At 37.1% G+C, this 27,762-nt stretch overlaps 1 protein-coding gene across 2 annotated transcripts in view; it reads left to right on the top strand.

The window, feature by feature from the left end:
* Positions 1-11,656, top strand: part of LOC103096749 (trem-like transcript 4 protein) — a 59,648-nt gene extending 47,992 nt beyond the window's left edge. For both annotated transcript variants that reach the window (XM_056818201.1, XM_007483854.3), the window contains exon 7: positions 10,758-11,656. In XM_056818201.1, the coding sequence (XP_056674179.1) occupies positions 10,758-10,946 (189 nt within the window). In that variant the 3' untranslated portion in view covers positions 10,947-11,656. The remainder of the gene's footprint in view (positions 1-10,757) is intronic.
* The last annotated feature ends 16,106 nt before the right edge of the window (positions 11,657-27,762 follow it).

Raw genomic sequence — 27,762 nt, 5'->3', positions numbered from 1 at the left:
CTATCTATTTTTCTATCTTTTACTTACATGGAGTGGGGCTCTTTGTAAGCTGACTCTTTCTCTGAGGCTGTGATGGTGGTTTAGCCCTGACATCTAGCCCTCATATCCAGCCATTCATCACCTAACACCAGTCTAAAAGATTTCTCAAAATAGAAAGGAGCAAAGTTTGTCATATAATAATTTTGTTTGAAATGAGAAACTATATTTTTCAGCCTTATGAACTTATGACCTTATACGCAGAGCTGTATCTAGGAATTCTGGTACCTGGAGCAATGTTGTAAAGGTTGGAAAAGCCAAAGAGTGTTGGCTCAGCCATGCCCACAGAAGGTGAAATACAATCTTGCTGAGCTTTTGGTGTGAGGGTTAGAGGGAGGAGGGAGAGGGAAAGGAAGGGGGAGAGAGAGAGAGAGAGAGAGAGAGAGAGAGAGAGAGAGAGAGAGAGAGAGAGAGAGAGAGAGAGAGAGAGAGAGAGAGAGAGAGAATGTGGCAGGGTTTTTGGTGCAGTGATTATTTGGAAGAGGTGGATATATTCATGAAAGAAGATGGACTACAGAAGAAAAATGATGGCTGGACCATGGACCATTATATTATAGTTGGGAGTTGGAGTATAAAAAGAATTTTAAACTATTGGATAGGATGAAGAAGAAGACATAGTAGAAAGCATGGAGAAATCAGGATTACAATGTTTTAACTATAAGGTAAGAAAAGTGGTGTCTTTAAAAAAAACAACCTTATATTCTGCCTTAGAATTGATATGTAGTATTGGTTCTAAGACAGAAGAACAGTAAGAGCAGGCAATCAACAGTCATGCAGCTAGGAAGTGTCTATATCCAGAATTGAACCCAGGTCCTCCTGACTCCAACCTGGCTCTCTATCTATTAAACTACCTAGCTGCCCTGGTGTGGTATCTTCCAGATTCTGTGAAGATGGAGCCAGAGAAGTATGCCCCCATTCACTTTGAAAGATTGGTCTTCCAGTCACTCTGTCCTAGTTATAATGCCACTTATAATTTTAATTGAATTTTATTGATACTTTTGTTTTTATATCATCTCCATTTCCTGTGATAGCCCTTTCCTTAAAATTTTCCAGTTATCTATCCCTTATATTTAAATAGAAAGGGAAAACGCCCAGGATTCATTTAGAAGGGAGATAGAAATTCTTAGCAGAAGATGGGGCTTAGGAAACAGATTGCAACTTTGTAGAGCAATTAGGAAAGCATAGAAAATACCCGTTGAATATAGTCTTAAAGGCAACCTCTGGTAGGAGGAAGAGAGGGAAGACACTACAATGAGGGCAGGAAGAAAATTAGAGTGACTTGGTCTTGAGGCAGGACACAGCATGTTTCAACGTAGGGCTAACAGTTAGGAAAAAATTGCTAGAATGGTCTCAGAGAGGAAACATGCTCCCATATCTCTTAGACAGCTAATATTAGAGCACAAAGCCCCAGTCATACTATCCTAGTTACAATGGTATTTTTAAATTTTTATTGTATTTATTGAATTACTTTATCTTTGTTTCATGAGATGCCACTGCCAAAGAATTCATTACCTAATGGTCATGAACTTCTCTGTCCTTTGGCAATAAACACCATTTGATTTCAGGCCTATACTCTTTTCTAACTTTTCCACATAAACAAGAACTACCAGAGACTGTTTTCTGAACATAGTATGAGAGAGAGAGAGGTCACCTAGGTTATTCAGTGGGTAGAGAGCCAGACCTGGAAATGGGAAGTCTTGGGTTTAAATCTGGCCTCAGACATTTCTTAGCTGTGTGATGCTGGGCAGATAATTTAACCCCCATTGCCTAGCCCTTACTGCTTTTCTCCCTTAGAACCAAATCCATAGTATTGATTCTAAGATGGAAGGTAAGGGTTTAAAAAAATAGTTTGAAAGATCCCAGGACCAGTCATCTTCTATCCCACAATGAGATGTCAGAGGAAGAGGACTTAGTAGAAGCCAACAATGTTCAGAGGCCATAATGCTCTGAATAATTGAGGCTCCTTTATTCAGAGAGGATCAGATCAGCAGGTGTTTCAAGTCAGAAAATGCTCTTAAATGCAGGAGAGAAATAAATGACAAACTAATATTGTGAGCTCTTTGAGGAACTTACTAAGTGTTTTCTTGTTCAATTTGGCCCTATGTTGTAGGTTTTAAAGATTTTTACAAATTCTGACATGAAATATTTTAGCCATCACTCCCATGTTTGTGTCATTTGTAAAGTTTGATAAGTTCAATATATGTATATATTTATATAGCTGCTGGAGATGAAAGAGACATTTTTACTGTGACCATTTTTTTTCTTCATAGAAAATCGAGAAATGCCCCTAAGATCCTTTAATGGAAAATTGATGCATTTGTGGAACACACCATAAAACCAAAGTAGTATATATAGCAGAGGCAGCTAGTTGGTATAATGGATAGAACACCCAGTCAAGAAGATGTGAATTCAAATATGACCTCAGACACATACTCACTGAGTGATCTTGGGCAAGTCACTTAACTCCATTTGTTCAGTTTTCTAATCTATAAAATGAGCTGGAGAAGGAAATGACAAACTACTCCAGTATCTTTGCAAGAAAACCCCCAATGGGGTTATGAAGACTTGACAGAAATGACTGAATACCACCAGTGTAGAGGACCTATATTTGAAATAAGAGCTCTGGCACATAGAGAGTGTGGCCCAGGTGTCCTGACATACCTCAGAGCAGTGATGGTGACCTTTTAGAGACCAAATGCCCAAACTGCACCCTCATGCAACATGTGAGTCACCCCCTTATTTCAGACAGGGGAGGGAAGAAGTACTACCATTGGACTGCTGTGCAGAGGAGCAGGTTATGTGAGAAATGTCCTCAGGTGAGTGTGGAGAGGGGGAAGGGAACAGCCCCCTTCAGCACACTCTAGCATGTGTGCCACAGGTTCGCCAACACAGCCTTAGAAGCACATTTCCCCCATTGGCCCTCCTCCTGAAGAAAGTTTTCCTGAGGGAAAAGGGAAAATCCAATTGGATGCTCTTCAGGGTGTGTCTGCTCACTTGGATTGTGGTCTATGCCTGACTATGAGTCAGAAGGCCTGGTCTCAAAATCTTACTCTGCTACTTATTTAACCTTTTTTGTATCTCATTTTCCTCTTTTGTTGAGTAAGGATTTAGATCAGATTATCTCCTGGGTTATTTCCAACTGTGAATCTGTAATACTCATCTCTTCTTCTCTACTTGTAACAAGTGGTTACTCTTAAGCTCTTGCCTATGAGGCAGATTTTTAAAATTTGGGCTCTGTTTATAATAATCTGCATTCAGAATTAAAGTTATAAAATTACTCCCTTTTATACTCTTTGATTAGAGAACAGAACTTTCTGACAATGGGTTAGGGTTTGAGCTTCCAGTCTAGTGCTTGAAAAGGTCATGCTCCTTTTTGCATGGCTCGCATTGGGTAATCATGCTGCAAACAAAGGGACACCAGGCAACATAAAAATCGAAATTAACCATAGGTATTTATGAGAAATAATATTAAGCCTGAAATGCATTCTTTAACAGAATTTTTAAAAAATACATTCAATCAGGGGCAGCTAGATGTCTCAGTGGATTGAGATATAGGCCTAGAGATGAAAGGTCCTGGGTTCAAATGTGGCCTCAGACACGTCCTAGCTGGGCAAGTCACAACCCCCATTGTCTAGCTGTACCACTCTTCTGCCTTACAACCAACACATAGAATTGATTCTAAGGTGGAAGTTTAAAAAAGGGGGGTGGAGGACTTAATTTCTTCCAGTGATATTTGATTTGGCCTAAAACTTCAGATTACCTAAATTCTGATTTTTTTATCTATCAAATCCTAGTTAACTATTAGATGTTTCCTTAGTTTAATAGAAGCACAATTTCCAGCCATAACTTTGGGGATTGTCTTTTTATTTGGGGGGGGCACTAATTAGCTATGCACTGCCTTGGGCAGTAATTTGTTCTCTAGATATGAGAGTGCAAAAACTAAAGTCATCTCTGCTCAGCCTTCCTTTTGCTACCCAAAGCCTTTGAACTTGTAATTATGAGTCATGGTGCTCACAGCCTGGCAGAAAACTGACTCATTTAAAGGATACTATCACTTGTTACCATTTCCAAATGCTATGATCAACCATTAAAAAAAAAAAAGGAACAATTTTGCTAAAAGAGCAGCATGTGTGGAAGGAGAACAGTATGCACTATTCTTTCTAGACACATACTCAAGAACCAAATCCAGCCTTAATTTGAGCCAATTTAAAAATTAAATAGAGAAATGGCACTGGAAAGTCAATGATCAGGAAAATTCATATCAGAAACATTTGTAAAATGTATCTTTTTTTCAGCCCAAAGCATAGGAATTCTGGACTACTATAATTTCTAGTGCTTTTCTTCCCTCCTTATACTTCATTTGGACAAAGTGGAATAGAGATCAATGGGAGAAAAATAAATTTTTGTTGATTTAACCTATCTCTTTGTTTATGAATCTAGGTATTTTGATGGCAGATCCAGAGAATTTATCTAGACAGCTAGACAGATAGAGGGCAAGAAATGTAACCTTCAGAAGGTCCTTTTATGTTCAAGGAATAGCTGTAATCTTATTCAGTGGCTCCCTCCTGTGTGTAGCTGCTACTGTTTTTATTTTTTTAAACTTGTATCTTCCATATTAGAACCAATATTATGTATTGGTTCCAAGGCAGAAGAGTGGTACGGGCTAGGCAAAGGGGGTTAAGTGTCTTGCCCAGGGTCACACAGCTAGGAAGTAACTGAGGTCATATTTGAACCCAGGACCTCCCATCTCTAGACCTGACTCATAAAATGAGAGTGAATAAAAGTGATTAAATGTGGTATAGATTGCCGAGTCCTATGGGAATTCAGAGAAGGAAATAATCAATGGTAGCTCTTTCCAGTCTTGGGAATGATAGGGTTCCAAGGAGGAGTCAGGACATTCCAGGCCACATGAACAATATGCACCTTGCCTGTTCTAAGGACAGTGAGCAAACTAGCCTGACTGTGAGCTGAGGTCATACATATATAATATATACAATAACAGGATAGGATGAGTTTATGGTTAAGGTCCCCCACAGTATGATTTCACTGTCTATTTCCTCCGTAAGCTCCTTTAGTTTCTCCTTTAGAAATTGGAATGCTGTACCATTTGGTGCATAAATGTTGAGATTTGATATTTCTTAATTATTTATACTTTCATCAAGATGTAATTACCTTCCTTATTTCTTTTAATGAGATCTATTTTTGCTTTAGCTTTGTCTGAGATCATAATTGCTACTCCTGCCTTCTTTGTCTCAGTTGTAGCCCAGTAAATTCTGCTCCACCCTCTTGCCCTTATCCTGTGTATGTCTATCTGCCTCAAATGTGTTTCTTGTAGATAACATATAATAGGATTCTGGTTTTTAATTCATTCTACTATCTGCTTCTTTTTTTATTGATGAGTATATCCCATTTCCCTTCACAGTTATGATTACTGTCTGTGTATTCCCCTCCATTTTGACTTCCTCCTTTGATTCTGTCTTTTCTCTTATCCCACTTACCCTCCCCTCCAACTTTTAGTCAATCTCCCCCCTTTCTCCTCCCTAATGTTTCCCCCTTCCCACCTCCTCCCCTCTTATTTATTTTCCTTACTATAGTGCTTTATAAATGATCCCCCAATCTGTCCTTCCCTTGTATTGCTCCCCTCCCCACCAGTGCATTTATTAGCCTTCTACTTCTTTATAGGGCACAATACAGTTCTCTAGACCCCAGTGGATCTGATTGTTCCTCCCTCTCTGAGTCAATTTCAATGCCCGTAAGATTAAGTATTGCCTGTTGCCATCCTCTTTCACCCTTCCATTATATTGGTCTTCTCCCCCACTCCCCCATACGCTTCTTTATGAAACATATAGTTACCCCATTTTATTTCTTTTCCCATTTCTCTTAGTATTTCCCTCTTTTTACCCCTAGTTTTTAATATATTTTTGACATATCAACCTATATAGTTTGTCACTGTACCCTCTAAGTATACTTCTTCTAGCTACCCTGATGATAATTTTTAAGAGTTACCAGTATCATCTTTTCTTATAGTAATATAATTTTAACTTATTGGGTCCTTTAAACAAATTTTCGCCGTTTCTTAATAACCTTTTGGTGATTCCTCTTGAGTTCTTTGTTTGGGCATCAACATTTCTGTTTAAATCAGGTCTTTTCTTTAGGAATGCTTCTATTTTATTAAATGACCATACTTTCCCCTGCAAAGAATATAGTCAATTTTGCTGGGTAGTTGATTCTTGGTTGTAGACCCAGTTCCCTTGCTTTATGGAATATCATATCCCATGCCTTCTGGTCCTTTGGTGTGGATGCAGCCAAGTTCTGTATCATCCTAACTGTGGCTCCATGATATCTGAATGGTTTCTTTTTAGCAGCTTATAGTATCTTTTCCTTAGTCTGGTAGTTTTTGAATTTGGCTGGGCATTGTTAATTGGGGATTTAATGCAGGAGGTGATCAATCTCCACTTTAACTTCTTGTTCAAGAATGTCAGGGAAGTTTTTTCTGTAGAATAATGTTCAAGCTTTTTCTTTTGTCATGATTTTCCGGTAGTCCAATAATTCTTAAATTGTCTCTTCTGGATCTATTTTCCAGGTCTGTTGTTTTATCAATGAGATGTTTCATATTTTCTTCAATTATTTTATTTTTTGACTTGTTTTAAAGACTTGCTGCCTTATGAAGTCATTTCCTTATAGTTGTTAGATTCTAATTTTTAAAGACTGAATTTCATCCTTGGCTTTTTGGTCATCCTTTTCCTTTTGGTCTATTTTTTTTTTGTAGGTTGTCTTTCACTTTCTTTGTCTTGTCTTCAAGTTGATCAATTCTGGCTTTTTAGACACTATTTATTTTCTTGTTTTAGTTCATGTGCTTCTATTTCCAGATGGCCTATTTTGCTTTTTAAATTCTTTTCCCAGTTTACTTCAGACTCTCTTAATTTTTTTTGAGTTGTGTTTTGAGTTCTTCCAAAGCCTGTATCCAATTTGCTGGAGCTCCTGAGTTTTTGCTTGATGTTCTTTGGTCCTTCTCTGTTCCATTTGTTCTTTGTTTATTACCTGAATAGAAGCTCTCAATTGTAATTTCTTTTTTCTTTTTCTGTTGTTTACACATTTACATATTTTTTCCTTCTTTCCTCTGTCATTGGCTGTATTATTGCTTCTCTATTTATCTGCTGGTTTGGGTTATTCTGTCCTAAAGGAACTTCTTCTCTGCTCTGCTGATTAACTGGATTAGGCTGATGGAGCTGACCTGTTGTATTAATGAGACCTGAAGCCAGATCTTCCCCAGCTGCCAGCAGAAGCTGAAGGTGAAGGTGTGGAGGCTGAAGGTAGTAACCCTCAGTCCTTTCTTCCTTTCTGCCAGCCACCTCCCTGCCAGTTGTGGTCAGATCCCTGAGCCTCAAGTGGCTGTGGTAGCAAGGCACTCCTTCCAGGCTAGAGTCCTTGCCCCAAGATTCCAGCAACTGCCAAGTCTCAGCACAGTAGGTGGGGGAGGGATCCTGGGACCTTCCTTCTTTCTTTTCCTTAAATCCAAGATTTCAACCTTCTCTGCATACCTTTTAAGTTGAATCAAGCAGGAGGGTCCCCTGGCTCTGTCCTGTTGCTGTAATTGGTTTGGGTTCCCATCGAGGTGCTTTGTTTTTGATTGGTGTGGAAGGGTTTTCACAGAGGACTAGACTTTTGCTGCTTCTAAGCAGCTATCTTGACTCTGGCTCAAATTTAGATAATATGGAAGGCCTTTAACAGTCAAGGAGAATGGGGGCAGCAAGGGGGCTCAGTGTGGATAGAGAGCCAGGTCTAAAGATAGGAGGTCTTGGCTTAAAATCTTGCCTCAGATACTTCCTAGGTGTGTGATCCTAGCAAGTCATTTAACCCTCATTGTCTGCCCCTTATCACTCTTCTGCCTTGGAATCAGTACATAATATTGATAATAAAGAGAGAAGGTAAGGACTTAAAGAAAAATCAAGGAGAGGAATTTAGCTCTCATGTATTATGAGAAATCTAAAATCAGCTTCTATACTTTCCCATTTATGATTATTTCTTCTAGAAGTATTTTATCTCACTCTTCTAAGCTAAATACTATAATGGTGGTTAATACTTTATCTCTGAATTTTGGTTCTATGATGGCTCCTTAGGGTAGCTCATTCACCCATATGGTTTCAAATATTTCCTATATGTAGATGAATCCCTATTTTGTATCCTCTGTTCTGAAGTTTCTATTTCCTATGCCAAGATAAATGCCCATAGGGCCTATTTATTTAGATGTCCAATCAACACGTTTTAGACAAAGGATCTCTCTAAATGACAGTTCACAAACTCTCTTTACTTTCTAATTTCTATAACCTAGCAGTCTTGAATATGATTTTTAATTTTTCTACTTCTTACAGTTTTCCACTAAAATCAATGCAACAAATATTTATTGAGTGCAGCATATTTAAAATAAACTGAATGAAAATATTGTGGAATAATGGAGAGAGACCTGATCTCTAAGTCAGGAAGCTCTGAGTATGAGTCCCACCTCTGACACATTCTGACTGTGTGACTCTAGGCAATCTCTTGCCTCTACTGTAAAATGGAGATAATACCACCTATCTCCCAGGTTATAGTGAGGACCAAAGGAAATATTTGTAAAGTGTTTTATAAACTTTAAAGCACTCTATAAATACCAGTTCTCCTCCTTTTCCTTCTCCTTATGTTTCTTCCTCTTCTTCCCTGTCTCCTTCTTCTACTCCTCTTCCTCTTCCTTCTTCTCCTTCTCTTCATCATTCATAGTTGCTAATATATCGGCAGAGAGAATTTTCTAACCTGGAATTTTTGTCAATAAAATTAGAGATCCAAGAAAAAAAAGACAACCTACTAGAGTACAAAGTCAAAAAACAAAATAGTATCACTCCTCAGAGAACTTAAAATATATAGGATCTAGTCTATATCCAACTCCTATTGATTTTTCAAAATATTGCCCAAACCCATCTCTTCTTCATTGCCACAGTCATAGCCCAGACCTTTTAAAGTTCATTGTACTTGAGTTCTTGTAAGAACCTCTCTTCTAACCTATATTTTATAATATTCTATCTTTGGCATGCCCTTCAATCACCTTTCTCGGGTGAAAATTGGATCCATTCACTCTTTTGCTTTAAAGGCTATGTTTACTGCCAGTTTCCTCAAGTATCAAATCTCCTCCCTGTCTTAGATTCAGCCGAGTGTCACCCTTTTATATCATCACCCTCATCTCTCTCCATTCCATCTGATGCTTTGTCTTGTAGGTTAATACATCTTCTTATGATTCTCAACTTGCCTCCCTGCCCTCTAAAGCCTTGTACAGACCATGATATATGAACAAATTCTCACTGCCTTCTGTGCCAAATCATGACTTCTTTAAGACCCTGTTCAATCTACTTTTTGCACAAAATAAAATCTTCCATAAATACTAGTTCATTAATTACTTCCTGACCACATTTTAAAATCTTCACATCTCTAATTACTTAGCATGTAAATATATAACTTTATATGACTCTACTTGATCCTTTTCATATTTGTTTATGTTTGTCTTTAGTTATGAAAATATTTTATGTTTTCTTTTGTAAGTGAAGACACTAAGAAGGTGCAGAGTCCAGTCAGAGTGGGGCAGAGAGAAGGGAGCATAGGAATATTAGGGTAGGGTATGATTATTCAAACTTTCCCTGTACCCAATCCATCTCTAATGGGTGCTAGGTCTAGAAGTGAAGAATAACAATGGGAGACATCAGTTCAAAACAATGCAGCAGAGTATAGTTAATGTTGGACCAGCTTTGATTAGCAGGATAGACTGTGAGGTATTTGGAGACCATATGCATTTTCAGTCTAAATGAAAACATTTACTTTGGTGGCTGCATATCTGGAAAATGGGAGGTATCTGTGCATATGGAATTCCTATGGAATTGGAAAAATTTATTTTTTGTCATCCCAGTCAGCTTGATGAGTTCATGAGAAAGCCTTTGGGAAACGTGATAAGCTCCTCTCAAGGCATAGTATGGATGGGTATATCCATTAGTGTCTAATTGAAGAAAATTAAGCTGGCTCCTAATTGTGATTCAGGAATTGAGGCTATCTTCAAAGTGACCTCCAGGTTGGGACTATGGAGAAGACACACTTGTCAGAGGAGCCAGTCCTCTTTGCTAGCTCATAAAAATGAGTTGGCAGAGATTGTCTTTTTTTCTTTTCCTCATTCAGAGGACAAAAAGATCTGGTCTGCTACAAAATAATCCATTCTCCAAACAAAAATTATTCACCATGGCAACTATAGGAACTCATTTTGGATTCCCTAGTATCATTCTGAGCAATATGTTGGTAAATTTTAATAACTAAGCTTTATCAAATTCCACTCCCTACCTACTAGGTGCCAGTCCTTACTTTCAGAGGCATGGATTGGAAAAGTGGGAAAAGAACAGTCTCTTCCCTCAAAAGCTTACAGTGATCACTGGGGGTCAGGATATCCAAGGTCTAGTTCCTACCTTGCCACTAGTTTTGTGCATGATCTTAACAAGCCATTTATCTTGTCTGGACCTTAGTTTCCTCACATGTAAAATGAAGGAATAGGCAAGATGATCTTTAAGTTTTCTTCCATATATAAACCTGTGTCATTTCCCACCAGTGCTTACTAGGTATTTTTCACTTTCCTCCTACCATATAAGCATCTCTTCCTTCTCAGGGTAGCTCTATCATCCAATTGATGTTGTCTTGCTTCCTCTGACTTCTAGGGCTCTAACATGAAGATGGACAGCAATGAGGATGCTAAAGATATCCATTATGCCACAGTGTCCAAAAGAAGCCACAGAGAACTGATCAATGTTCAGACTCATACTCCTGTTGAGACTGTGCAATATGCCACCATAACAAAGAACCGACATCAGTTGCCCAAATCAATTCCTCATCAGGATCCAGTATAGAGGGAATAAGAGAGTTAACTATCAGCAATGTTGGTGAAACACTCTTCCTCCAGCAGAGAAGTGTTGGAACAAAGATATATGGAAAAGAGATATATGTCATTAGACATGGACTCTATATGGATTTGTTTTGCTTGGCTATGTTTCTTTATTGTAAGGGAGAGATCTCTGGGGTTGGGGGGGCAGAAAAAATAACATTGTTTAAATATATGTATATATGTAATATATATGTATATAATTTGGGATCTCATTGAGATGGATATTCTCTTCAGTGCTGCAGATACCAACTCATCCATGACCTTCCATCCCATGTAAATTACCTTTCCCATCTGGAAAGTCCTCCATGAGAAGTCAGCCCAGCATCCTTGAGGATTTCTGGGGATTTCCATTTTTTTTACTTATCAGCAGATTTTGTGAATTTTCCATTAGTTATTCTTGACCCTTGCCACATGACTGACCCACTTTCTTTTCTGGTTTTTCATCTCTGTGACAACATGTTTCTTACCCAGAATTTGATTGGTCATGAACTACAGCCTACTCACACCCCCAATGCACTTCTCCATTTCATTTAAGTGCTTTATGCTTCAATTCTTCAGAAATCCTTTTTTTCTATGACTGCTTTTCAGACATCATCATTGGAAGAACCTTGATTAAATATGAGCCTTTTTTTTCAGGAAGAAATTCAAGGGGAATAAAACACTTGTGCCTGACAAGATGACATATTTACATTTCTTGCTAATGGGGAGGCTGAGGTTGGTGAATTGCTTTAGTTTAGGAGTTCTTAGTTATAGTAGTATTAAAGTCAATTGGATATACTCACTAAGTCTGGAACCAATGTGGAGCCCCTGAGAACAGAGGATCACTAGGTTGCCTGAGGTGAGTCAACTGGCCCAAAACAGGAAAATAGAACAGGTAAAACCTTCTGTGGCAGTCAGAACCAAGATGGGGTCAATGAGTGGCTGGCACATTTCTGGTGTGAGTGAGATAGAGAGACCTAGTCTCAAACACACACACAACACACAACACACAACACACACACACACACACACGTTTGGAGTTTGATACATGCCTAGACCATCGAAGATGGCATCACCCATGATGATGAATATGCTGAGGAGCTAGTTAACTGGCAGATATTTAGGCATTCTCTGTTATGCTGCTAAGTAGTTTGGAGGAACATTTTCCCACTGATTGACAGCTGAAAGTGTCCTAGCTTTAAAACTGCCTGACCAAGCACCCTGAATTTCAGGCTTTTCTTGAATTTGCATCTGAGAGTAAAGGATTCCCTTCTTCACATTCCCTCCATGCAGGAAATGGAGGAAAGCTTGGAGGCCTCCTCTTTTCCCTCATGCTCTTAAGTCATATGGTCTCCAGGAATGGGTCTAAAATTGTGGGTTTTTCCTTTGTCCTTTTCTGATCTTGGTGCAGGAACTGGAATCTAAACTGAGAGCAAGAAAGATGGGGAACCTGGGAGTCTAGGAATCTAGACTGAGTATTTCAGTCAATCCAATAGCAAACCCCTGATGGGAGTGAGGAGTGGAAGCAAGATTGTCAGAAAATAGCCCAAAAAAGACTTTGGACTTGGCTTAGTGAGACTAATGCTATGTAAGAACTGAACTAAACCTAATCCCTGCCCCTTCCTCTTCCAAGACAGTGGGGAGTAGGAAGTATGGAAGCATGGAAGTAGGAAAGTTTTGTCTCCAGTAGGGTTAGAGGGAAATGTTTGGGTGCTCGTTCTTCCTATATCATTGAAATAATTATCCCTTGGGACGGTAGCATCTATTAAAAATGATTCAATATCTGATCAGGGCAAGTATAAGAATTATGGACTAATATCACTAAAGAATATTGATGAAAAGTAAATTTAGATAATTCTTAGCACAAAGAAAAATCATATAAAAATTATTGCTGGGGTCAAGTTGAACTCATACTAGGGACACAAGGGCAATCTACCCATAGGAAAACAAATCACATAATCATATTAAAAGCAAAAGCTCACCAAATGCTATAATTATATCATTAGACATAAAAAAGCCTTTTAAAGAAGGCATATTCATTTGTGCTCAAAATGTAACAAGTCATAGGAAAAGGATGGGGCATTTTTTCATATATCATATATATATATATACACACATATATCTGAAAATAGCATAATTTGCAATGGGGAAACACTAAAATTTTGACATAATTCAAGAAATGTTAGCAACAGCAATAAGAACAGGGAAATAAATTAAAGGCATGCATGATGGCAAAAAGGAAACAAAAGTATCATTATTTACTAATGAAAAAGAGGGTACTTTATAGATCTAGAGGAATATAACAATGAAATTCATATGGAGGAATAAAAGTGCTAGAATGTCAAGGAAAATGGGGGGGGGAGTAGAAACAAAGGTGAAAACATCAAATTCTTCCAGCCTTCAAATTATATAAAATAGTAATCATTGAAATTATTTGGTACTATCTAAAAGGCAAAAGAATAATCAATAGAATATAATAGATAGGGATAAAGAAAAATAATAAGATTCAATAACCCAGTGTTCAGTAAAGCTGATAACATTTTAAATACTTGAGGGAAAGTACTCTTGGACATGAAGAGTGGGAAACAATTGGAATGAAATTTGATAAAAATTAATGTCCTATGAACATCATATACCACAGAGCTGAAAATGGACCTAGGAACTAAATGCTGATGATCACACCTATAAAAGATTCAGAATAAGATTGAAATCTGGCACATTTCACAGGTATGATTACAGGAGCGATTCTAAATCAAATGAGATTAGGGCTCTCATGGAATTAAAAATAATTCCAATTACATGAAATTGAAAAACGTTGACTGAAAAGTCAATGAAGCTAGGGTAAGAAAGGAATGTGTAGTTTAGGGGGAGAGTAGACAACAAAAGCAAAACATTTGTTACAAGAGGATGGTTCATTGGTACAGGAGGAGGAAGGAAAAATGACAAAATGATAATTCTGCAATAAAAAAGCAGAAGTTGGCATTACTTGCCACAAGAAAGTAAATCTTTCTTAACAAATACAAGTGTAAAACAAAAATTTCCCTCTCTGAGTTAGAAAAACTTGTGCTAAAAATCAGACAAGAGAAATTCAAGGCTACCATATTGACAAAGACAGAATAAGTCTTATTTGCAGCCTGAATGAGAGTTTACTTAGAAAAGTACAGAATTAGCTAAGAAACTAAGATGAAGAGCAACATGGAAAATAAATTAACTAAAGTATTAGTATTTCTAAGTGGCCAAACATAGAAATAAATAAAAAGAAGTCTCATTTTTAAAAGCCTCTTCAAAATAAAATGCCTGAGAATTGGACTTCACAAGACTTCTATGAATACAATTACTAAAACCTTTTTTAAAGAAATAAAGAATAGATTAATTGGAGAGCTATTATGATTTGGTCATTGCCAACATAGTAAAAAGTATTATACTACTTATGTTTGTTGGTGGATTTAGTGCTATGCCAAGACAAAAAAAAAAGCTAAACAAAACAAGAAAATTCATTTGTAGGAACAAAAGGGTTTAGAATCTCAAAGGAAATAATGAAACAAAGTAGAAATTATGTGGCAGTGGCACTTTCAGATTTCAAATCTTATCATAAAAGAATAATCCTCAATACACTGTAGTTGAAGTTAAAAACAAAGAGAAGTAGATAAATGGAATAGAGTAAGCAATCAAGAGTCAGACAAACATGATGACCCTGCGTATACTTTTAATATAAATTATTTAGGGAAGGCCTCCTTTTTTCCTTTGGTTTCCAAAAAATATGCAGCATCAAGACTTTTCCTTTTTTTTTTTTTAAGTCCTTGCCTTCTGTCTTAGAATCAGTACTATGTGCTGGTTCTAAGGCAGAAGAGTGGTAAGGATTAGATAATTGGGGTTAAGTGACTTGCCCACGCTTACAGGAGTAGGAAGTGTCTGAGGTCAGTTTTGAACCTAAGACCTCCCATTCTCTAGGCATGACTCCCTATACACTGAACCACCCTACTGACCCCTATCATGCCCTTTCCTAAAATTAACAAACAAAAATCACTATATTGTGTTTCCCAATACTTTTCACAAAATAATTTGTCATTTCATTATTATATCAATATTCCTACCTTATATTTTCTTTGCATAAAATTGAGAACTTATTAGTATTTTATGAAAGCACACTAATAAATCTTAAAGAAAATTAAAATAATATACATAAATATTTATTGACCAATAGAAATCATTGATAGTGTTCACATTGATAACTTAAGAATAACATGGCAATTATATACTTAATGTGATGGAAATGCTAGTCTTTCAGCAGTTTTTGAAGCCTTATGGTGTCCCTGATCATTTTACTATTCATCATTTCCTTCAAGCAGTAACTCAGATGGATAACTTGTCCTTTTTAACAGCAAGAAAGGCCATATCATATAAAAAAACATATTATGAAAAGTATCAAAATTTGTACTACTTTGTTTGACAAACAAAGAATTTCTTACTCATCTGTAGTCAAAGCATAAGAGTTTTAGGTTCTATTTTTTTCTCTAATTTTTGAATTACCACAATACAAGTCTATGCTCTGTTCTTGTTCAGATGGAAGAAGACCAGATATCATAGTTGTCCGTGGCAAATGAGTTGCTCACTTATTCATATTCAAAAATATCTAGGTCTTTGAAATATGAGACTTTCTTATATGGTTCAGTCATGAAATTAATAAGATCTTTACTTCTGTTTCATTTGCAGAATCTTTTTTTTAAATCGGGAAGCATATAAAATATTAGTTTACACGTTTATTATCCATAGCATAATCTTTTTCATAAATGTAGTTACTTTATCTTTCCAGATCAACATATGAACTTTAAAACAATACACTAATTTATTTAGAGTATGCAAATTTCTCCCCCAAAATTATAAAATACATATTTCCTGAGGTAATTTTCTTATTAAATGAATTTTTCAGAACTATCATCTCTCTGATAATAGTGATTCTTTGTTCTAGCTCAAATATACTCCAAAGTAGTTTGGGATGAAGAACCCATTGCCATAATATATAAATGCCTAAAATTATGTTTGCAAAGAATCTTCCTTTTAATGTGTCTATTTTTAAAGGGTGCATTCTCTTCTAACAATAAAAAAAATGTGGTTCCTCATTCCTATTTTCCATTACTAATGATTGATTATCTGTGGAGCAGACAAGTCCAAATTAAATGAGGTGCTCCATTTTGAACAAGTGCTCAGAGACCTGTGTTTAATTCTCATATCAACTGAATTCAGTCTGTATAAAGGTTAATATAATTGTCCCATGTTACGTCATGTTTATTTTTTTAAAATTCCTCTTGATGAGGCATGCCTATTCATAGGATTTTTATTTTGTAAAAATAAGGCTTGTCTAACATAAATTAAAATAGGTCTTACATATAGGATGAAATCTTTCATTACATCTGGTGATTCATCCACTGGGAATGCAAAAATAGGAAGATTTGTTTCTCAAATGATCATAAAGCTCATTTAGGACTGTTGGTGATTTTCCTGAACACCATATTATCTTCAAGTAGACCACGTGAAGTTGCTTTACACATGATTTGTCAAGCATTCTTTTTACTATATCAATAGATTCAGGTCTACCATAATTACAAAACTGAGGTTTCTTAATACTTCGTAATAATTCTGAAAGCAAGCACACTTTGATAAAACCAAATATCCCAATTACTTGGAGAAGGAGTCATTATCTGACAGAAATTGCTGGGAATACTAGACAGTAGTTTGGTAGAAAAAAAGGTTTAGAGCAGAATCTCATGCCGCATCTCAAGATAAGCTGCAAATGGATAAATGAACTAGATAGAAATGGCTTTTTTCTTCCTTCCTTTCTCTCATTACCTCCTGTCTTCTTCAGAAGAATGTCTTCCCCAACTCTTATCCTTCTCCTTTCTATAATCTTCAAACTCTCCCAGGAACCAGAAGTTCCTGACCTCTAATCTATAAAAATTATCCTTTGAGTAATCCTCACATGATCCAACTCTCTCCACTAGTCATCTCTTCTTGCAAAAGCTATTTTTACTAGCTGCCTTTCCTATCACTTTTTAAAATAATTCCCTAGTATTTGGTTTTCTAACTTTATAATTCTACTGAAACTTCTTTCTAAAGTTCACCATGAATCTACTTTTCTGCCACTTTCTTCCCTTCCAAACAGTCCATTATCCAGTTACAATGACTTATTTGCTGCTTCTCCCACAAGAGATTGCATCTTCCCCCTCTATCCCTTTTCACTGTCTCTCACGTCTGGAATGTTCTTTTTTTTCTCCTACACTTTTAGTTTTCCTGACTTCCTTCAGGTTGCATTCAATTGCCCCCTTTGATGGGAAGTCTTTTCATGCCTGCAAGTACTTCTCCTCTGAGAATATCTTCTATTCTGAAGAGAAAAATGTCAATATTTCATTTCTATTTTGGGGCAGCTAAGTGGCACAGTGGTAACATCAGACCTGGATTCCAGAAGACTTGAATTCAAATGTGGCTTCAGACATTCACTAGCTGTGTAACTAACCGTGGGCAAGTTATTTAACTCTGCCTCAGTTTCCTCATCTGTAAAATGAGCTGGAATAAGAAATGGCAAACTGCTCCAATATCTTTGCCAAGAAAACCCCAAATGGACTCACAGAGATTCAGACGCAACTGAACAACAACAGAGAGTAGGTGATGACTTTTTTTAAAAAACCTTTCTTTGTATCCCCATGGCTTAACAGAGAATGTGGCACATAGTAGGTGCTAAATACATTCTTGTTGACTGACTGCCAACTTTTGTAGTAACCTCTTAATTGTTTTCACTCCCTCAAGTTTCACTCTTTGCAATTTATCTTCTACACAACTGCCAAGACCTTATTACTCCCTTAATCAATAAACCCAAATGACTCCCTATTACCACTCGGGTAAAATATAAATTCTTCTGGCATTTAAAGCCTTTCAAAACCTGATCCCAACTTACCTTTCCAGGCTTATTACACATAAACTCTTTCATGAGTTCTACGTTGAAGTTAAATCATCTTCCTCTTCCTCATGCACAATATTATATTTCCCACCTCAGTGCCTTTTCATTGGCTCTCCCTCCCTATGCCTGAAAAGCACCCTATCCCATATATTATTTGTATCTGTTTTTATGTATAATACATTAAATATTGTCTACAGTATATACATGTTGCCTCCCAAGATAGATTGTAAACTCCTAGTCAGAGGCTTTTTTTACCTTTCTCTTTATATCTCTAACTCTTAACACAAAACTTCAAATATAACAGCTCTTTTGATCAGTGTTTCTTTTTGTCTTGATTTGCAGACCTTAGAATTTGGCTCCACTTTTTTGATGGTGGAACCCTCATTCTCAATGCCACCTCTCACATCTTCCATCCATACTTAGGGATGATATATCTCTAAGATGAAAAAAAGTTTTTTCTTCAAAGAAATTTTCAGTTGTTTCCCATATCTACAAATTAAGCATACATATTCTCTAATGTGGCATTTAAGACCTGAGGTAATTTTTACACCTACCTTCTGGCTTTGTAACTCTCTATGAGAGGTATTTTATTCTTCATTCTCTTGCCATACTAAAGGAACCATTTTGTTCAGTCATGTCCAAAGTGACCATGGGGATACCAAGTGACTCCATAGACTTTTATCAATGGAATTTTCTTGGCAAACATAATGGAGTGGTTTGCCATTTCCCTCTTCAGTATGATTGCATTTTATAGATGAGGAGTTGAGGCAAATAAGGATTAAGTGACTTGACTAGGGTCAAACAGCTAGCAAATGTCTGAGGCCATATTTGAACTCAGGTCTTCCAGACTCCTGGTCCAGCACTCTATCTACTAAACTACCTAGATGCCCCAGAACTCACCACAGTTCCTAAAAATAAAAATTAAAACAACAACATTAAAATAATATGACTTTGCTTATGCTGTTTTTTGGTCTGAAATGCCCTCCTTACCACTCCCCAAAGTCACACAAAATCCTACCCAGCTCCTAAGGCCCATATCTAATGCTACCTTTTTTTTTTAAATATTCACAAATCCTCCACCTCCTCTCCCTTTTCCCTGATTAAAAACAATCTTTTCCTTTGGGTTCCCAAAGGACTTTGTCTTCTCTTGATATCAATATATTTTGCTGTGTACAATCTTGAGTCATGTGCCCCTCTTTTCCTATCACTGTCCTAACCTTATCTCTGAATACAAAGACAGGGTCAGCCATATTGTGGGTCCCCAGAAGAGTATCCTAAATGTAATAGATACTCAACAAATGTTCACAGCCTTGTATTGGATTGAGTTCGTGATAGGTAAGAAAAAAGAGAGAGATTTCTGGTGCTTGTGCCAAGCAGAGCTGCCCTTCCCCCTGCCTTATCCCAGGAGACATCAAGACCATGGCAAGTACCTAAAGAAACTCTTAGGAAGGAGCACAAGTGCCTTGTCCTTATCCTTCCTCAGGCTGTCCCAGAGCTAATAGGAGGCACCTAAAGTACTACAGCAACAGCTGTCTTCTCTTGCCACAATGTCTCCAACTTTTCTGTCAACTTTCCTTTTCCTTTCCCCTCCTAATCAGACAGCACCCCCATATTCCTGTTTGACAGAGGGAACCCTAAATCCCCAAACCTTATGCCCCTTGTTCCATCCCAAATAGTGGTAGTCCAGTAGTCTCCAAGATATCCACTGTGCAGGGCAGACGCCCCCAGGTATCCCCAAATTACTGGGCTTTGCCATCTACCCTGATACTGTCAACTTAGGATCCTCTTGGCTTTTTGCAGTTGAAACTACACATAGATAGCCTCCTTTAAAGTAAGTTAAGTAAATTAAAGTAAGAATTCCTGGAGAATAGATTTGTCTCTTTTTTTTTTTAATTTCTATTCCAGGCTAGCATAGTGCTTGGCTTACAGTAAATGTTTAATAAACATGTTTTCATTTATTCATTCAGTCCACACAATCACCCTGTACATTTTTGTTCAGCCCTATTTCATCTTCATCTGCTGCCATCTCGCCTACTTCCCCTTATACAATTTATATGCTACTTCTTTCATAAAGCCCTCCTTAATGTGCAAAGCTAGCAGTGGCCTCTTCCTCACCTGATCTCACAACTCCTTCTACTGTTCTTATCCATTTATAAAACTTTGCATATTTAGTCTAATAAATACATTTCATGTGTCTTGTTCTGCATTTATCTTTATATTATGTATATATTTCTCACTTATATACTTATATTCTATTTTGTATTAGCTTTTTGTGTGCCTATTATAAAACACAAAGCATATACCTGTCAAACATTTATTGGAATTTATTAGAATTATTAAGCATTTATCTCTGTCTTCCACTTGGAGGAGGGACAATATGGCCAGACATATTTGCCTTCCTTCCTATGATGTAACCACCAGTCAAGGTTGAAGATGCCATCTTTAGCTATGACCTCAGGGCCAGAGTCCTAACCCCCAGTCCCCTGAGTATAATGAATCCTTCTCATCCACACAATCCCTCATCATATGACTGGGGAAGCAAAAAACCTTCCTCAACACAGTGGTAAGACTCTAAAGAAGAGAGAGCCCACATAATTCAACAGCTACTTCCACAAAATACTCTGAAGTCCAACCCATGAATTATAATAAGATTGCAATATTATTATCACAATAATGATTCTCATATTTGTATGACTTGGCAATTTGTCAGGTCATTTTTAGACATTAAATACATACATATATTCATATATATGAGAGAGAGACAGAGAGATGAGACACAGAGAGAGAATCACTAGCAGTTATATTATAGCTTAAGGCTTCCAAATGCTTTACAATGCTTTTGATCCTGTATAAATGGAGATTTTGAGCCTTTGGACTTCATCTCCCAGAAGTCCCTTAGTATTTCCCAAAATTCCCTTTTCCTGCATTCCTGCATTTTGTGTGCTTGTATTTAAGTGGCTGTAACTCCTTCTTTTTCCTCTCTTGGACCTGCAACCAGACCAGGCTGAATTCAGGAAGTTGTTTTGTTTTAGTTATTATTAATAAAACTTTATAAAATATAATAAATAGTTATTGATTATTAATTTAAAAACCCACAATCCTCATAACAACCCTGGGAGGTAGGTGCTATCATTATCCCCATTTAATAGATGAGTAAATGAAGGCAAATAGAAGTTAACTGATTTGCCCAGAATCACAAAGTTAGTAGGTGTCTGAAACTGGATTTGAACTCATGTCTTCTCTAACTTCTATACCCTAAGCCACCTCAATGCCTAGCATAGCAATCTTGTTGGGAAGGAATAAAACTAGATTTGTCAGTCTATAGGCAACACCTACTCCATTCATTATATTTTGTTATTTCTTACCAGCTAGTGTGACCCTGGGCAAGACATTTAATCTGTCTCAGTTTCCCTAACTGTAAAACGGGGATAATAAGAGAGTAATGACATTTTGAATCCTGTTTTCTCTCCTCTTTCTGCAGAGAATCAATTCTCTTCTAGTTGAAGAGTTATTGTGAGAGTCAAATGAGATAGCTGGTTTAAAAACACACACACACACACACACACAGTACAGTGCTTGGCCCTCAGTAGGCACTACATAAATGCATATTCCCTTCCTCCCCTTTTAGAATTCTGTTTAGGACCCAGATTCAAGATATTTTCATTAGTTCAGTTTGCCTCTCTGTAGTGCCAGCCTTCCTCCTCCCTTAACGGTGGCTTAAACTTCATATCGTAATAGAAGCAAAGTAATTTAATTTGTTTAGGGAAAGGCAGATAAGGTTAAGCTTCAAACATCGACCTTCTAAAATGGCAGAGGGCATCATCAACTCACTGGAGCCAAATTTCTTCCCCCCCCCCCTTGCCAAGTGAAATCTTGTCTTCCTGATCACTCATTGCTGATAGTAGAGAAAAGGTGCAAGTTATCTGACTTCATTCTATGTTTTGCACAAATATGGGAAAGGGGAAATATCTAACAGTTATTTATGGCAATGTGGGAAAACAAGCTTGGCCACATTGCAGAAGTTCATTGAGCCTCGTAGGCATAGTTATAACCTCCAGACCAAAGGTCTAGAGCTTTTTCTCAAGCTCTCAGATCCGCCCACTCTTGCTAATGCGTGCATCCTCGGGGTTCTGAATGGAAAAGTTTCCTCTGTTAGGATCTTAATTGTCCAAAGGGTAACGTGTGGAATGGGATTCTGGGGAGGCTCACACCCCCAGAAATCACTAATGAGCAGTCAGGAGACTTGATAAGAAGCTGGCAGAGAAAAGCGGCTTTATTCAGAGAAAACAAGGGACATTAGGAAGGGAGGAGGGGAAGGGAAGAGAAGGAAAAGGGATTCTGTCCACACAAGCGACTTACTCAGGACAAAAATGTCCTCTCTTCTTCTAGATACAATCACAGACTTTTATAATAATCCTGACGTAAGATTCTCCTTCTCCCCTCTGTCCAATCTCATAGAAGGGGGGCTGTGACATTTACAGTCTTGAGCTCGTGATTTTCAGCATTATATGCCCCTAAAGACCCCCATGATCCAGAAAAACCCGTGACTGTCGTGGAATTTCCAGGCTGGGACGAGAATGATACTTTTGAAAGTCTCTCTGCACTTTCCCTCCTTCAGCTTATGTTTGGGCTTTCTTCCCAGGGTACAGATAAACTCTTCTCAAGGTTTTTGAAAATGGGTCAGGAAAACTAGAACTGTTATGGGGTTGGGGAGGCAGTTTTAGTCTAAGAAATAATAACACTAGGGGGTCTTGAGAATTGGGGTTATAAGCCAAATACTAGTCTGAGAATTACACACTGAGTCTCATCCCACACGAGTAAGAATCTGAGGGCAGCTGGATAGCTTCTTGGATTGAGAGTCAGGTCCATAGATGGGAGGTCTTGAATTCAAATTTGGCCTCAGACATGTCCTAGCTGTGTTACCCTGGGCAAGTCACTTCACCCCCCTTTGCTTAGCTCTAACTGCTCTTCTGCCTTGGAACCAATACATAATAGTATTGATTCTCTCCAGAAAGAGGAGAAAATATAGAATCCAAAATGTCATTAGGAACTAGGTGGTATGGTAGATAGAATCTAGAATCAGCAAGAGCTGAGTTCAAATATGCTCTCCATTAAGGTAAAAATATCTCCTTTTGGAATTCCTACAGTAGGTAACTGCTGCCAAAACAAATCTACCACAACACAGAAATTATAAAGGGAGGGAGCAGGTAGGGAATACAGTGGACAGAGTGCAGGTCTGGAGTCAGGAGGACCTGGGTTCAGACAACTTCCTACCTGACCTGTACAATCCACTTTTTTATCCTAGAACTGATAAGAAGACAGAAGATAAGGGCTTAAAAAAGAAAAGAAATGAAATTATATAGTTAAAAGGCTAGATTTTATTATGCCTTAGCATAGGTTCAGAGGGAAAGAAAAACAACATCTGAACAGATAAAAAATTTTTGATAAGCTTTTATAGAGAAAATTATGTCAGAAACAGAGAATTAGCTTGTTTATATTGCAATCTTGTACACAATCTTAAAAATTCTTTTAGGCTACAAAAGTTCTTATTTTAAAGACAACTTATAATCCCCTTCATTCAAAGTCATAAACTTAAAGTCACAATTTCGTAGTTTCCTAAGGAAACAAACCTAATTAAACAGATTCTATAGATAAACTAAGTCAGATTATTGATTAAACAAATTTAGAGGGTTCACACATAAACGGATTGGAGGGGGGGATACTTATATGCCTGTTAAGGTGAAATAAGTAGAATCCCTCAAGTCAAACTACCTGGAAAGTCTTGACTCTCTTTTTGGCTTCTCTTCTGAGGAACGTTAAATAGTCTTCCCTTAAAACCATCATACCATGAGTCAGGTTTTGGGGAGGTGAGATTAATATTAACAGAAGATAGGCCTTCAGTTAACCAAAAGTTATAGGAGGAATGGCCCTAAGCTCTGAACAATGACAATTGGTAAAAGAAAATCAAAGATGAAAAAATTTTCACAACTCAACCATGTCCTAATTATGTTACCTTGGGCAAGTCACTTAACACGCCTTTATAAAAAATGGGGACAAAATAGCAACTGGCTCACAGGGTTGTTGCAAGGATCAAATAGGATAAACTTACAAAGCTCTAAACACATTATCTGGCACATAGTAAGTGCTTGTTCTCTTTATCTCCCTAGTCTTCCACTTCCTACAAGTTAAAGCCAAAGGCGATGTGACCAACAGATGTTCTCTGGCTCTATTAGCCTCCCTGGCACTTCCTGGGGCCAGACCTCCTCATCTTCACCCCACCTATCTTCTTCCCTATGTCTGCTGCTGCTCCACACTCCAGAAAGATGACCAGATACCCTATCTAGAGCCTAATGGTGGCAAGGAGGGAATATATTAGACAGAAAAAGGGTAACCTCCAAATTTATCACTCCCTTTTGCTATCTGGCAGAAATGTATCTAGCCAATATTTGCTAATCAGACTTCCCTCTTCTCAGCAGAGAATTGTACACACAGAGGAGTTGGGAAATGAAGCCACATTTGCGGATGTCCAGTGTGATGGTATGCTTTGAATAAAAATAGTTCTTCATTGGGAGGGGAAGTTCTATAGTATAGGAGGGGAGAAGTCACTAGAAAGTGACATGTTTTTTAAAAGGAAATCAATAAAACCCTTATTTAATTTTAAAAAGCAGTATCAATTACCTCTTGTAGAGACATGCACTATACCTGATATATGCGACATACATATAAAATACAAGATACATATATGTATATATACTATATATAATATATTTCTGAGGGGAAGGGTATAGAGGAAAGTGTAAGGGAAAGGAGGGGGTATTTACAGTGATCTACAATCTCCTGTTATCTCATTCTGTGGGAATCTTGTCCTTGTTTTCCAGCAAATCCTCTTTGGGAGTCCACGCAACATCCTGATGGCTTTCCTTCATATACTGTGACATTACTAGTAGAGTATGTGAGGCAGCTAGGTGGTACAATAGAGAGTACACAGGGTCAAGAGTCAGGAAGACCTGTATTCAAGTCTAGCCTCAGATGCTTGCTGGTCAGATGGCCACAGGCAAGTAACAACCTTTGTTTACTTCCTTTTCCTCAACTATAAAACAGGGAGAACTGTACCTCCTTCTCAGAGTTATTGTGAGTTTAAAGGCTTAGTACAGTGCTTGGAATATAGTAAATACTAGTTGTTATTATTATCCAATGGTCAACGTTTTTTTTCTTGCCAAATAACTGTTCCCCTTTTCTCTTCTGTTCTTACATCTTTCTACTGATATCTATTATATCATTTCCCTTGGACAGTTCTCGTTTGGTCAGATATTTCAACTTAATTATATTCGCCATGGAGCAGAAATGCAGAAGAAAAACAACTGTTTGATCATATGGTTTGATGGGGATATGATTGGAGATGTTGACTTTAAATGATCACTCTATTGCAAATATTAATAATATGAAAATAGGCTTTGAACAGTGATACATGTAAAACTCAGGGGAATTGTGTGTTGGCTATGGGAGGGGGAAGGGTGGAGGGAAGAGAAAGAACATGAATCATGTAACCGTGGAAAAATATTCTTAAATAAATAAATTATTGGAAAATTATATTCACCATGCTTTTCTCCATTGTCTTTTGAGTGATTCTCGGTTTTTATTCTTCAGAACTCTTCCATGCCTCATAGTCAAATATCATTATCAGAAGAATCCTGTTCAAAAACAGGTTTTTGTTCTAAGGAAAAATTTGGGGTCATTAAAAACACTGTATAGTTTCACCAACACAATCCATTTTACCCTCCCCATCTGGTTTATTGCTGGGCCCAGAGTATTGGCTGTCCAACATACATGTACTGCTTGATCAGCTCTATGAACTGTCCCTCCAATTTCCTATCCCAGGATCATTGGTTTTTAATTGGAAAGGAATTTGGATGTCACATAGTTTAATTCTCCCACTTTACAGATTAGGAAAGTGAGGATCAGAAAATTTAATGAACTTTTCTACTATCCCTGAGGTAAGGTTAAAAGGGAAATCTGATCCCATGTCCTCTCACTCCAAAATAGGAATTTCCAATTTTGTTTTTTGAGGAGGCAGGGTGCCCTGTGGATAATAAAACCAAATTCCCAAGCTGATTATCAATCTCATTTTACAAGTATGTTATGGTTCAGGGATTTATCATAATAACACACTCTTCCCCTAAATACACACTCTCTATCCAAAATTCCTTGAATTTATTTAAAGTCTTTTCCTTATTTATTTTATCCCTCTTTTTATTTTCTCTCTCACCATTTTTACTTGCTTAATTATTTAAAATTCTCTACTTTTAACCTGACATGCAGATCATCTCTCCACTTTGATCCTGTTCTTTGTTGCTCTCTCCCACCTTGATTTATGAGTTGTCTTCTTTCTATAGACTGTAAGCTCCTTAAGGGCAGGGTATATGTTTCTTTTTGCTTGTTTTTATGTCCCTGAAGTTTAGCACAAAACAAGCACTGAAATGAGGTAAAATGTGTAAAGCATTTTGCAACCTTTAAAGCTACACAAATGTTACCTATTCACAATAATGATGATAATAATAATAAATGTTCACTCTATTTATCTATCTATCTATCTATCTATCTATCTATCTATCCATCTATCTATATCTTTTGACTTTTCTATTTCCTGCCCAGACAAGGGTATTGTCCAAAATCTTTCCTCCCAATTCTCCAACATTTTTAGCTCAATTTTCCTTCTCCTCCATTCCCATGGTTTTCCTTTATCTGGTTCTTTATTTCTCTTTGCTTTTAGTCTCTTGTGAATTTTATTCTCCAATTTTCAAGAGCAAAGGAAGAGAATTTAAGAATAGGTTAACATTGAAGTAATGTCGCTCAGTTGTTTTCAGTCATGTCTGACCCTTTGTGACTCCATTTGGAATTTTCTTGGCAAAGATGTTAGAGTACTTTTCCATTTCCTTCTCTAGCTCATTTTACAGATGAGAAAACTGAGACAAGCAGTTAAGTTACTTTCCAAGAGTCACACAACTAGTAAGTGTCTCTGGCTGGATTTGAACTCATGTCTTCCTAACTCCAGGTCTGGTGCTCTATCTATTGTGCCATCCAATTGCTCTAACAATAAAGCAGTGTAAATGAAAAAAAAAAATGCAGGGACAAAATGCTGATTTAAAAATACTAAATGGGTAAAAATCACTATAAAAAGAAATGAATGGTTGAAAACATGAATCTAACAGTAAATGCAGGTTAAACAATCAAATCAAATGAAAGTGAGTAGAAGGATAGATGAGGAAATGAAACAATTTGTTGCACTTCTAAAAGTAAAAACTCACAAAAAATGCAAATAGATGTTAGAACAAAATTTACTTCAGATTATTTTGAAAAAACAGGCTTTTGATCATGATATCAGAAAAAAATAAAAAAAATTGACAATGTTAAGAGAGACAATCATGGAAATTACACTAAACTTAAAGTTACTATAGATAATGAACCATTAATGATACTAAATATATATTCACCAAATGGCATCATATTTAAATTCATGAATGCAAATTAGCTGAATTTTTAAAAGCACATCAATAATTGTAGAAGGCTTTAATGTTCCTCTCTCTGAGATACATTAATCTAACAAAAATGAAAATACGAAAAAACTTGAATGGCAAGCACTGTTTTGGGCACTAGAAATACAAAGGTAAAAAAAGAAAATATTTCTTGTCCTCAAGGAGCTTAAATTCTATCAGGGGAGATAATTTGTGTATTATAAATATATACAAAATAAATAGAAAGCAATTCAAGAGTAGAGGAAGGCAAAAACAGCTGGGGAGAGGGACAAATCAGGAAGGACTTCATGTAGTAGGTGACGCTGGCACTGTTCCTT

The sequence above is a fragment of the Monodelphis domestica genome, chromosome 2 (genome assembly GCF_027887165.1).
Source record: "Monodelphis domestica isolate mMonDom1 chromosome 2, mMonDom1.pri, whole genome shotgun sequence".
Taxonomy (NCBI): domain Eukaryota; kingdom Metazoa; phylum Chordata; class Mammalia; order Didelphimorphia; family Didelphidae; genus Monodelphis; species Monodelphis domestica.
This window is presented reverse-complemented; position numbering and strand designations above follow the sequence as displayed.